Here is a 13,127-nt window from a genome sequence, read left to right on the forward strand (position 1 = left end):
CACATGTTCAAATTTCCTCCAGCCCCATCTCTGAGCAGCGAGCAGGGCTTTGTGCGCCCTCTACTGGCAGGAAGCTCTGGCGCTGGACGCATATTTAGAGAGGGTCTGAGGTTCAGTTCCTAGAAACCTGGAGGACCTGGGCCTGGTGTCCTCTGTGGTGATGGAGACAGAGCTGGCGGGAGCCATCGCTTCCCTACCCTAGGCCAACCACGGCACCACAGACCCCCAGAGGGAAGCCAAGGCAGTGACGATCCCGGGACAATGGCCTGCTCACCCACAGATAGGGCACTGGGGTCCCAGTGGGATTCTGGGCAGTGGAAGGCAGGTGCCGTCCATGTTCCTGGCTTGACAGCACTTGCGAGTGGGACTCCAGGGACAGCGAAGGATTCACTTTGGCTGGAACAGGAAGATTGTTTCAGAAAGGAAGGGAGATGCCGAAGTCCTTAAATGCCAGGTTTAGTCTCTGGGTTTGATGCTCCAGGAAGTTTGGAGAGGAGGTGGGGACAGCAAGAGACGGGTGTGATGTGCAACGCGATGTCAATCCATCTAAAAACAGTTTGGCTTCCAAGAAGGCCTTAGCAGGGCACGGGGGGTGTCAGGGGTTACAGAAGTCATTTGGAGGATTAATCCAGCTAGATGTGTCCCTGGTCTCAGAGAGCGGACCAAGGGCAGGGCTGATTTTCGAGCTCGGGATGTGCTGTGTTTCCTTCAGGAAGGGGCCCCACCTCCCTGGGCTCTTCGAGGAGAGGGGCTGTGTGATTTGAGAACAGAGGGGCCTCTCCCTCCCTCACATCTTAGCAGGCGACAAGGCTGCCTGCCCTAGAGCTGGCCCAGGGTGGCTTGGAAGCCTTTGCTGGGCTCTTCCCTGGGCAGCGGGACCATGACAGACAAAAGAACCTGTTTCTCATCTCTCCAAGCTGTGGGCACCCCTGCCGCTGCCCCTGCCCCTGCCCCTGCCAAGGGCTACAAACTTTTCCAGCTCAAGCCCAAATCTCCTCAAGTGATGCCTATTGAAGAATTCCAAGGTAAGAGGATGGACCTGGGGCCCCATCAGCCCTCCCCGACACCTGTTCCCCAACCGCCACTGAAAAAAGACAGTGCAGGACAGAGGACCAATGCCTGGCTCAGAAAACCCTCCCGGAGTAGCTGGGTCAAGGTTAAACTGAGTCTCTCTTCCCTACAGGCCTCTCTCCCCAAGGGAGCTGGGAGCAGGTATGAGTCAGAAGCCAACCTGGGCACAGTGGGCAGGCCACACAGCAGGCAGAGCAGATGCCAGAAATAGCCTGTCCCGGCTTCCCTGGGAGGTGTGGCCCAGGGGCTCATCTTGGTTGAAGCAGAATCTGGGACACACGGGTCACCGATGCTGCTCTTTGGGACACTTAGAGGATGCCTCACCTCCTCATTGTCTCTGGAGGGACAAAGTGAAGGGGGCAGGACCAGGTGGCCCACAGGTGGGAATGCCCACCGTCTCTCCTGGGCACAGGCTGTTTCTCCAGGGTCTCCCATGCCCTTGACCACTGGGTCAGTCCCTCCTTATCCCATCACAAAAGGGAAGCTGGGTCCTCTAGAGATAACACAGATGGTGTTTCAAAAGGGTGGCCGGTGTCCTTCCTTGTTCAGGGGCAGCCACATTGGCTTTCTTGCTGGAGGGTGGGTGGGTGGGTGAGTACTGTGTCCCTTCGTAGGAACATCTAGGGATGCCCCCCCATTATTAGGGATGGTGACCTTCCTCACCAAATCCTCCACTGACAATGTGGGGTTCACCTCCAATCCCTGAGAGTCTTGCCCCAGGCAGTCACATGCTTGTCTGGTCCTCGGAGCGGAGCTGATTAGGCAGGGGTCAGCCTGAGGACCACGTAGGGGTGGGGTGCAGGAGGTGGCACGACATGGTGGTGGTGGTCCTTGGTATGAAACCATGTGCTTCCAGGAGCAGCGAGTCAGAAGCTGGGCCAGGACCAGGGGGAGGCATGCAGTTTCCCAGGGCTCCTGCTTTAAAGTAGCACTCACTCTTAGCATCCTGCAAAACAACCAAACTTTGCAGAAAGCTCAGGCTAATAAGAAAGGGTCTGGCAGGTGGGCGTTTTCCTCCCAACCATCTTCCAAAGCAGCATGGGCAGGAGCTCCTGGCCCATTGCTTCTTGTCCAGCGTCCATCCATGCATTCATCCACCCGAGGATACCACGGTGAGCGCCATGAACCCAGGTGCCGCTCTCTCCCCCAGTGCACAGCCAAGTGGCATGACCCTGCCCTCCTTGCATGAATCACTTTCTAATCACCCCGGCACGCGGGCATCCTTCAGCGAGCGCTTGGCCCTGGTGCCCAGCCAGGCGTTAGCAGGTGCTGCCCACTGGTCCTCCCTGGTTCCCTGCCCACAGGGCCAGGTGGGAATCCCTGGGCTCAGCCTACTCAGGTTCTCCTCCGGGCTCAAAGCAGGGAGGCCTGTCTCTCCCTGAATCCGATAGAAGGGTCGGAGGCCTAGGGCACCTTCCGGTACCTTTTCCAAAGATGACTTCCTCCCTCCCTGCATGACCTGGGGTGAGTCCTTCCTCACCCTGTGCCTCAGTTTCCCTGAATGCTCACTGACCATTGGTATTTCTCCCACTTGGCCGGCCCAGACTGCGAATGCTATGGTCACTCCAACCGCTGCAGCTACATTGACTTCCTGAACGTGGTGACCTGCGTCAGCTGCAAGCACAACACGCGAGGTCAGCACTGCCAGCACTGCCGGCTGGGCTACTACCGCAACGGCTCGGCAGAGCTGGACGATGAAAACGTCTGCATTGGTGAGAGGGAGCGGACACGGCACAGGGAACTTGCCGGAATGCGTGCAGGGTGCACTGCACTGCGAGGTGGCCTCTGGGGCCCCCTGCATCAGAATCCCCTGGGGGAGGCTGTGGGAATTCTCACTCCAGCTCCAGAAGCTGCTCTATTAGTAACCTCCCCTTGTGGTTCTCTGGCAGGCACTGGAGTTGCAAAAGTTCCCAGTGGCCTTTCCCTCTCTGGGCAACTGGAGGGGACACTGACCCTTCCTGGCTCCAAAGAGCTGTGACTCTGGCAGGTGGCAGAGGCCACTGAGCATCTGTCTGGGGCTGGTGGGGTGGTGGGGGTGGTCCCCCTCCACAGCTCCTTTCCAGAAAGGTGGAGAAGCAGCCTATCCCTCCTCCTGGGGGGGCCCAGTTGGGGGCCAAAAGATGGCCTTGCTGCGTGCATTTGGGCAAGTCCCTTCCCGTTCCTGGGCCTCAGCTTCCTCATTCATCAAATCGGGAGGTGGATCAGATCAAAGGTTTTCAGCTCTTTTTTGTGGCTGAAGCTTTTCTTCAAACGCTTTACTAGCCCAGGTCCAGCTATAAAGCTGCTCTTCACCCCTGGTGGGCACCCGGTCTGCTTTCTTCCAAGTTCTACTCCAGGACTGGCTTTGGGGTAGAGAAGGAAGTCCATCAGGGCCCTGGGCCTGGGCAAAGACCAAAGCCATGGCCACCAACCAAAACGCACCAGCCTGGAATGGTTGCCCCTGTCATCAGTAGAGGCCAGGTCTTGGCCCCAGGGGCTGTCCCCCAACCCTGCCCAGCCAGGCTCCTTGGGACACCATCGCCCATCCCCCACCCAGCAGGAAGCCCTGGCTGCACAGAGGAGGGGCTCCTGCAAAGCTGGAGCTGTCGGTCTGAATTATGGCGGCAGCTTTCAGATAATTCCATCAACTCTAAGTGATCAAAGCCGCTGACGTCACAGGGGGCCAGCTGCAGGGACAGGGCAGGGCCTTTGGATCCAATTAGAGGTTCCCCCACCCTGGCACCCTCCTCCTCTCCCTGCCTCTCCCTTCCTCCACCCCCAGACCCAGCACTGAGCTGCAAGGTTTCTTAGGGTGGAGGATATTCACCCTCTACCACAGAGACCCAAGGCAACCAACTGGGCCCACCCCGGGAGCAGGAATAGGCTGTTCCTCCACTCCCCTGGAAAGGAGCTATGGAGGGGGGCCACCCCCACAACACAGCAGCCCCAGACATGCTCAGTGGCCTCTGCTGAGCTTCTGCCACCTGTCTGAGTCATAGCTCTTTGGAGATGGGAAGGGTCAGCGACCTCTCTAGTTGCCCAGAGAGGGGAAGGGGCTGACCCAGGCCACACCATTGCCAGGGAGGGGAAGGTGGGGATGGGACACGTTTGATCCCAAGGAAGGAAGCCGGAGTCTTCTCTCCAGGCCTGGACACCCTGGGCAGTCCCCACCCGCCGTCCAGCCGCGGGCTCACGTGAACCCAGTGTGCGGAGCATCCTCTGGGGAGTGTGGAGATGCTCCCTGCGAGGCCGGGAGAGTGGGGGTCCGAGCAGACGGCGCCCACAGGTAGCCCTGACCGCGCGCCCGTGCCCGTGTCCCTCCAGAGTGTAACTGCAACCAGATAGGCTCCGTGCACGACCGGTGCAACGAGACCGGCTTCTGCGAGTGCCGCGAGGGCGCGGCGGGCCCCAAGTGCGACGACTGCCTCCCCACGCACTACTGGCGCCAGGGCTGCTACCGTGAGTGCGCGCCGGTCCCACGTGGGCGGGGCCTGCGGAAAGGAGGCGGGGCAGGACCGAGGCAGTGGGCGGGGCCTAGTGGGACGGGGCAGGGGTGGTGGACTGGGCCTAGCAAGACGGGGCAGGGCCGGGGAAGTGGGCGGGGCCTAGTGGGAAGGGGAAGTGGCGGTGGGCGGGGCCTCGCGAGACGGGGCAGGGCCGGGGCAGTGGGTGGGGCCTAGTGAGAGCAGGGTAGGGTTGGGGAAGTTGGCAGGGGCCTCGTGAGATGGGGCCGACCCGGGGGCGGTGGACGGGGCCTAGCGAGACGGAGCTGGCAGGTGGGCGGGGACAGGATGCTGCTGGGGTCCGGGGTCGGGCCGAGGGGCGGGTCCAAGAGCTCGGGGCGGGGCCTGATGCGACCCGGGGCACGGTGGTGCCTGGTGGGAACTACGAGAAAGACAGAGCTGGGGTTGGTTGGAAAGGTATTTGCGGGGATAGAGGGAGGGAGGCTGTCCGAGTCGGCCTTAGCCGCGGGCACAGGGTGAAAGGAGGCTCCAGGCGCATGGAACAGCACGTGCACAGCTCTGGAGACTGCAGGCGCTTCTGAAGAACCGCACCGAGGCCAGTGGGGCGGGGAGAGAGGGGCAGCGGTGGCAGGCAGCCGGGGGCTAGATCTCGCCCGGGCGCCGTCACCCTCCGAGCGGGGACGTTTCGCACTCAGCGCGCCCGGAGCCTCCTACACCCCCGGCCCAGACGGCGCCCCCGGGAGCTCGCAGACCCTGATTCGCAAGAGCTCGGAGGTGCGGGGGGGGGGGACCGGGCCACGCCCCGTGCTGACCGCCCACTCCGCCTGCAGCCAACGTGTGCGACGACGACCAGCTGCTGTGCCAGAACGGAGGCACCTGCCTGCAGAACCAGCGCTGCGCCTGCCCGCGCGGCTACACCGGCGTGCGCTGCGAGCAGCCCCGCTGCGACCCCGCCGACGATGACGGCGGTCTGGACTGCGACCGCGCGCCCGGGGCCGCCCCGCGCCCCGCCACCCTGCTCGGCTGCCTGCTGCTGCTGGGGCTGGCGGCCCGCCTGGGCCGCTGAGCCCCGCCCGGGGGACGCTCCCTGCACCCGGAGGCCGGGGGTCCCGGGGTCCCGGGGCGGGGGCGGCGTGCGAGGCCGGGCGGCGAGAAGGGTGCGGCCCGAGCTGCTCCCAGGTGCTACTCAGCAGGGCCCCCCGCCCGGCCCGCGCTCCCGCCCGCACTGCCCTCCCCCCGCAGCAGGGGCGCCTTGGGACTCCGGTCCCCGCGCCTGCGATTTGGTTTCGTTTTTCTTTTGTATTATCCGCCGCCCAGTTCCTTTTTTGTCTTCTCTCTTTTTTTTTTTTTTTCTGGCGGTGAGCCAGAGGGTCGGGAGAAACGCTGCTGGCCCCACACCCCGTCCTGCCTCCCACCACACTTGCACACACGGGACTGTGGCCGACGGCCCCTGGCCTGTGCCAGGCTCACGGGGGGCGGCGGACCCCGACCTCCAGTTGCCTACAATTCCAGTCGCTGACTTGGTCCTGTTTTCTATTGTTTATTTTTCCTGCAACCCACCAGACCCCAGGCCTCACCGGACGCCCGGTGGCCACGGAACTCACCGTCTGGGGGAGGAGGAGAGAAGGAAGGGGTGGGGGGCCTGGAAACTTCGTTCTGTAGAGAACTATTTTTGTTTGTATTCACTGTCCCCTGTAGCGGGGACGGGGCGGGAGCGCTGGTCACCGCGGGGGCCGATGGTGGAGAATCCGAGGAGTAAAGAGTTTGCTCACTGCTGCCTCCACGGCCTGTTTTCTTTCTGTGTTGGGGACGCTGGGCAGGTGTGGGGCTTAGAGAGGAATCCACAACAGAGCCTTAAAGAAACGGTTTCCCTATTGGGGCCACCATTTCCCTGGGCCTTTCTGTGGATTCCAGCAGGCAGTCCCCCCTCCCCGCAGGCTTGGCTGGCAGAGTTCTCCACCCCGCGGCCAGGCTGCAGGTGCCCCACCTGTTAGGAGCCTCCCCACACTGAGAGGCTGCCTCTCCCTCCTTTCCCAAAAAAGAAATCCGGAGTGTATTGGCCCTTTTCTACAGAAGTCCAAGGGAAATGACTCAGGGAGGATCCTAGCAGAGGTTGAATCCAATGCTCTGATTTATACTCTGTCTCGGTGGCCACCTCCGATGGATGTATCATCTCAGACCTGTTGCAGCCGGAGCCTCAAGTCCAATATCAGGTGAAGCTGAACCCACAATTCAGCCACAGCCTCCTTCCAGAGTTTCAGATGGCCAGGTGGGCAGAGGCGGGCAGTGCAGAGACCCCAGGCGTGCTGGCCCTGTCCTCCCTACCTTCTCAATATTAGGGAGGGGTGCTAGAGGGGACAGGGGCAGCTTGGGAGTGGTGAGAGGAAGCTCCTAGATTCGGGGCTCATCCCCTGGGGCCTCTGCTTCGGGGGATCCAGCAGTTCTCCCAGCCCTGCTTGGTGTCTCCAGCCCTGGGGCCACACTTCCCCCTCGGTCCAGCCTCCTGTCCACCTATGTGTATTTCAGAGCAGTGCCGGGGGTCTGGTCCCGGTTGCTAACTTCTCCCACTGCTCCACTTGCAGGTGCTCCCAGCACTGGCTTCTGCCACCACACCTGTTCTTTCCCGGCTGCAAGGTTTAGACCTGGGTCCTTCCCTTGAGTCCCCAAAGCTAAGCTAAGACCAAGTGGAACAAACTTGGCCTTGGGGACAGCAGGAGATTACAACACAGAAAAGGAGATTACAGCGGGACACTGCATAGGACTCACAGGGTCCCGAGCCCACACACCAGCCCCTCCTGGCCTCCTCTCTCTGCTGCCACCCCCAGCACCCTGCTGACCTGGAAGTGCCTTCCTCCAGGCCCTGCATCCTCCTGCAGCTGGCCCATCTCTACCCTCACATTCTTCCTTACGCACAGAACCCCACTGCCTGGGACCCAAAGTGCCCAGATAAAATCAAACACCTCTCTGGGGCTTCTTGTGGATAGGAGTGGCTAGGGGATACAGCTCTGGGTAGTGAGATGTAAGCAGGAGTGATGGGTGGGCTTCCAGAAAGTTCTTAAAAGTCATCCCTTCCTCCACGCCCCACAAAGCCTCAGTTGTCCAAGTTTGTGGCTCTGGTTTTTCTCTCTCATTCCTCCCTCTGCTCTTCAGTCAGCAGGATGGGGAAGGAGCCTTCTTGAGACACTGAGCATAAGAGTGTCACCCTCAGGACAGTGAAGCGGGTGGAAGTTGCAGAGCCTGGGACACCAGCCTTGGCTGCAACCTCTGCACTGCTTTTATTTATCTACTTATTTTTATAGAGTTGAGGTCTCACTATGTTGCCCAGGCTGGTCTTAAACTCCTAGGCTTAAGTGATCCTCCAGCCTTGGCCTCCCAAAGTGCTGAGATTACAGGCGTGAGCCACCGCACCGCCTGCCTGTCTTACTGTGTGAGAAAAAAAATAAACGTTGATGTGATTAAAATACTAGAATTTGGGTTTTCTGTTCCATGCACACTTTCCAAGTTCTTGGCCCTCCCTGATTGGCATCCAGGCCCCCTGAGTCCTCTAAGGCCAGAGAGAGACTGAAACCCACCCTTCCTTGGCCACAGCCCCCTGTGGTGACCCTCAAGTCACCAGGAAGAGGACTGTCCATGAGTCAGGCCGAGGAGTCCACCTCTGTCCAGAACAGGACTGCCCCTGCCTTCCAGTGAGCACAGGGCAGCCGAGCAGAACTCACCCCAGAGAAACAGCAGCGCTGGCTGCAGTCGGTAAACAGTAGGCACTTCCTCCTAGTCATCAAGATGATAAAATGTCACCTAGAAGCAGAACTAGAGGCAGAACTTGAGACAGGGCCAGCAGGGCCCAGCCCCAATGGCCAGCCCTGGCCAGATCCACGAGGCTGGGGGCCCTGGAGCATCAATGACATCCCAGCGCTGTTCTTGTCTGGAGGCAAGTGGGCCACCCTCTGTCAGGCACCAGTGCCAGGCTGGCATGCAGGCTGCAGTAGAAGCCCCTGGTGCAGAAGGTGGGCAGCTGGCGGCTGTGAAGAGGCCCACACGGTGGTGCAGAGGGCATGCCTCTTTATGTCACCCTGGGTGTGTCCCCAAACACCCTCGAGGGGTCTGGGAGGTGGGGGGCCTCTGTGGGCAGTCACTCTGTCCTCCTTGACCTCCGTCAGCTGGGCCCACACTGCGTCAGCTTTTCTGGCACCGGCCTGTGCATCCAGGGCCGGGGAGGAGGAGCTCGCTGTAAATCAGAATAGCAGCCCCAGTTCCCGGGGACGCACTCCGGCCCTGACCTCCCCGGAGGGTGGAGGGAATGTTGCCAGTGGCCATTTGGAAAAACTCTGACATCTTCCAGGCAGCAGGAAAAGGAGAAAGCAAGGTCAGTGGAGCCAAAAGTCCTAGACCATCCTCTTTTCAAATGGCACACCCTTGTCCCCAGAGCTCATATTTTGACACCTGGTTCTGGGAGGTGAGGAGGAAAAGGCTCCCATTGTGCTGCTTGGATCATCATCACCGCATCCCTAGGCGCCGTGCTTACATTACTGCATTCACCTTCACCTGCACCCTAGGGCGAGGTTTTCAGCCTCAGCACCATTGACCTTGAGGGCTGGGTAATTCTCCATGGCAGGGGGTGGGGGCTGCCCTGTGCACGTGGGATGTGCAGCAGCATCACTGGCTTCCATGTGGCACTTCAATGTGCCCTGTCCCCAGTTGTTGCAACTCAAAGTGCCTCCAGTAATTGCCAAATTGGGGCAAAATCGTCCTAGATTGAGACTCGCTGCCTCAGGAGGAAAGGATGGTCATGCCCATTTTACAGAGGGTAAGTGGAGGCTGGGAGAGGCAAAGTCACTTGCCTGGGGTCACAGTTTCTAAGAAGCAGAGGGGAGAGTTGAACCCAGGGCTGCCTGACTCCAGAGCCCGGTGTTTCACCCCCAGGCCAGGCAGCCCTGGGCAGGCATCAGGCATCCACTGCCCCACCTCCATGCCTCCAGCTGCCTGCCTCCTCTGGCGCCCACAGCCAGGTCAGGCTGAGCAAGGAACCCTGGGGAGCCCAGCTTCATCTGAACCCCACTCTGCTGTCAGGGGAAACGCCTCCCCTGGCCCTCTGCGGCAGCATGGCCTGTCCCCTTCCCCTGCCCCACCCACTCCCCTAAATAAGCAGAATTGCTGCATCAGCATTTCCTGCCCAGCTCATGCCTTACGAGGCTTTTATGGGTTACGAGGCATTTATGGGAGCCTGGGGAGCAGCCAGCAGCATCTCCTGGCAGACCTGAGCCCGCCTCCCTGTCTCCCCAGGGACCTGGTCCATCCAGGCACATCCCAGCCAGAAGAGTTAAGGGAAAGGCCCCAGGAAGAAAAACATTACTTATTTATTTTTCCGTTTAAATCACATGTCACAACTTGTAGGAAAGTTCGAAAATACAGAAAAGCAAAATCACAATAATTTTTATATTAAACTCACCCATAATTCTTCATCCAGAGCTAATAACTATTAATACTTTTTTTTTTTTTTTTTTTTTTTTTTTGAGACAGAGTCTCACTCTGTCGCCCTGGCTGGAGTGCAGTGGCACGATCTCGGTTCATTGCAACCTCCACCTGCTGGGCTCAAACCATCATCCCACCTCAGCCTCCGGAGTAGCGGGAACTACAGCTGTGCACCACCACGTCCAGCTAATTTTTCGTATTTTTGGTAGAGGCGGAGTTTTACTATGTTTTCCAGGCTAGTCTCGAATCCCTGGGCTCAAGCCATCCTCACTCCTCAGCCTTCCAAAGTGCTAGGATTACAGGTGTGAGCCACCACGCCCAGCATAACTGTTAATGTTTTCTGATAGATATTTCTAGTGTTTTTCCATAAAATAAAACCCACACTCAGACATCGCCCCCCACCCCTGCATTTGCTAAGCCCTAGCACTGAGGCTGGACATGCCTTATTTCAAGGGTCCCTACAGTGATGCTGAGCGTGGGATCAATTAAGATAATATGGCCATCTTACAGCTCCACACACCAGGGCTCTGAAAGCGTCCTGGCCAGGGACCTTCGCCACAAGCACCAAAACAAAACACCAGGTGATTTAAGAGGCAGAGGAGATTATTTGAAGGGTCACAGACCCCTCAGACACGTGTCAGGAGAACAAGGTAAGAGTAGGGAAAGTGGGCCGCGCGGTGGCTCACACCTGTAATCCCAGCACGTTGGGAGGCCAAGTCAGGTGGATCACCTGAGGTCAGGAGTTCGACACCAGCCTGGCCAACATGGTGAAACTTTGTCTCCACTAAAAATACAAAAATTAGCCAGGCGTGGTGGTGGGCACCTCTAATCCCAGATACTTGAGAGGCTAAGGCAGGAGAATCCCTTGAACCTGGGAGGTGGAGCTTACAGTGAGCCAAGATCACGCCACTGCACTCCAATCTGGGTGACAAAGCAAGATTCCATCTCAAAAAAATAAAAATAAAAATAAAAATAAAAACTAGCTGGGTGTGGTGGCAGACGCCTATAGTCCCCCCTACTCGGGAGGCTGAGGCAGGAGAATCCCTTGAACCCAGGAGATGGAGGTTACAGTGAGCCGAGATCACGCCGCTGTACTCCAGCCCGGGCAACAGAGCAAGACTCTGTCTCAAAAAAACAAACAGCTGGGCTCAGTGGCTCGTGCCTCTAATCCCAGCACTTTGGGAGGCTGAGGTGGGCGGATCACCTGAGGTCAGGAGTTCGAGCCAGCCTGACCAACATAGAGAAACCCCATCTCTGCTAAAAATACAAAATTAGCTGGGCGTAGTGGTGCATGCCTGTAATCCCAGCTACTTAGGAAGCTGAGGCAGGGGAATCGCTTGAACCTGGGAGGCGGAGGTTGCAGTGAGCCGAGATTGTGCCACTGCACTCCAGCCTGGGCAACAAGAGCAAAACTCCGTCTCAAAAACAAACAAACAAAAAAACAAAAAAGAGGAGGTAAAGTGGAGTCAGGAAGGGCACCCAGTATCCCGCCCAGGGTGGCTGGAGAGCCAGAGCCTCAGATGCTGCCCTGGGCACAGCCCTCACCCCAAGCGCTACCCCCTGCTAGCCTCCCCACCACAGCCCCTACCATCCAGTCCAGCATTTCCCACTCCAGCAAGGGGGGTGGGCTCTGTTTCCTCAACCAGAGGAAGAAAACAAAGAAAGAATGTCCACCCTGGAGCGGGTGTGTAAGTTGCCCGGGGTCGCACAGCCAGGAAGAGCCAGAGGCCAGGATTCAAATGCACTCTCTTGGGCAGGCTACACAGCCCTGCACCTTTTTTTATTTTATTTTTTCCCTTTATTTATTTATCTTATTTATTTTTAACAACAATGGCCTCATTGTATACACATCCTTCTTTAGCCTGCTATATAAAACTTAGCATTGTATCTAGACTATCAAAGGAAGCCTTTTAAAATAAAAGAGAGGCCGGGCGTGGTGGCTCACGCCTACAATCCCAGCACTTTGGGAGGCCAAGGTGGATGGATCACCTGAGGTCAGGAGTTCGAGACCAGCCTGGCCAACAAGGTGAAACCCCGTCTCTACTAAAAATATAAAAAATAGGTGGGCGTGGCTGCAGGCGCCTGTAATCCCAGCTACTCAGGGGGCTGAGGCAGGAGAATCGCTTGAACTCAGGAGGCAGAGGTTGCAGTGAGCTGAGATCATGCCATTGCACTCCAGCCTAGGTGACAAGAGTGAGACTCCATCTCAAAAAGAATAATAATAATAAAAGAAAAAATGCAAGGCAGGCACAGTGGCTCATGCCTGTAATCCCAACACTTTGGGAGTCCAAGACAGGCGGATCACTTGAGGTCAGGAGTTCCAGACTAACCTGGCCAACATGGCAAAACCCCATCTCTACTAAAAATACAAAGATTAGCTGGGCATGGTGGCGGGTGCCTGTAATCCCAGCTACTCGGGAGGCTAAGGCAGGAGAATCGCTTGAACCCGGGAGGCGGAGGTTGCAGTGAGCCGAGATCATGCCACTGCACTCCTCTGGGTGACAGAGGGAGACTCCGTCTCAAAAAAAAAACAAAAAGAAATGCAAAGCCCCACCTTTCATTATTTGCCCAGCCTCTCACCCTCTTCCCCTCCCAGCCTGGGCCCCCTGGCAGTGGGACTCCGGCTCCCAGGGCAGGGGGTTGCCATGCACCCTTCTGACACCTCAGGGTCTGGCCCACTGCCTGTGCTCCTGGTGGTACAGGAGACCTTGCTCTCCCTCAGGGGCGGCCAGGTGGAGGCACCTGCGGCCAAAGTGCTCCAGATGGCTTCCAGCCAGAAGCTCTCTCCCTGGATGATGGAGCAGGCGGCCCTTGGGACCCAGCCAGGAGTAGCTGGAGTGAGGCCCAGAGTCCTGGGAGCTCATGCCTTTCACTGCTGACCCAGTGCCCACATTTCTGCCCCTGAAGGGGAGGGCAGCTCCTCAGGCAGAAGGACGGTGAGCTCTGGAACCTGATTTGGGCTTGAAGCTGTCCCCCACCACCTGCCAACTATACAACTTTGGGCAAGTTCCTTGGTCTCTCTGTGCCTTGGCCGTCTCATCTGTGAAATGGGGATGTTAAAAATAGTGCCTGCATGGTGGGGCCGTTGTGAGGAGTGAATGAGTTGAGCCGCGCAGTGTTTAGAACAGGGCCTGGCACAAAGTC

General features: G+C 58.4%; 1 protein-coding gene across 7 annotated transcripts in view; it reads left to right on the top strand.

Annotated features, from left to right (window-relative positions):
* Window positions 1-8,455, top strand: part of NTNG2 (netrin G2) — an 82,699-nt gene extending 74,244 nt beyond the window's left edge. For 5 of the 7 annotated variants that reach the window (XM_054520748.2, XM_054520751.2, XM_054520750.2 and 2 more), the window contains 4 exons: window positions 918-1,025; window positions 2,616-2,783; window positions 4,375-4,509; window positions 5,345-8,455. In XM_054520748.2, the coding sequence (XP_054376723.1) occupies window positions 918-1,025; window positions 2,616-2,783; window positions 4,375-4,509; window positions 5,345-5,580 (647 nt within the window). In that variant the 3' untranslated portion in view covers window positions 5,581-8,455. The remainder of the gene's footprint in view (window positions 1-917; window positions 1,026-2,615; window positions 2,784-4,374; window positions 4,510-5,344) is intronic. The other 2 variants (XM_054520753.2, XM_024252775.3) reach the window with 1 other exon arrangement.
* Window positions 8,456-13,127: the final 4,672 nt, after the last annotated feature.

The sequence above is a fragment of the Pongo abelii genome, chromosome 13 (assembly GCF_028885655.2).
Source record: "Pongo abelii isolate AG06213 chromosome 13, NHGRI_mPonAbe1-v2.0_pri, whole genome shotgun sequence".
Lineage (NCBI taxonomy): Eukaryota > Metazoa > Chordata > Mammalia > Primates > Hominidae > Pongo > Pongo abelii.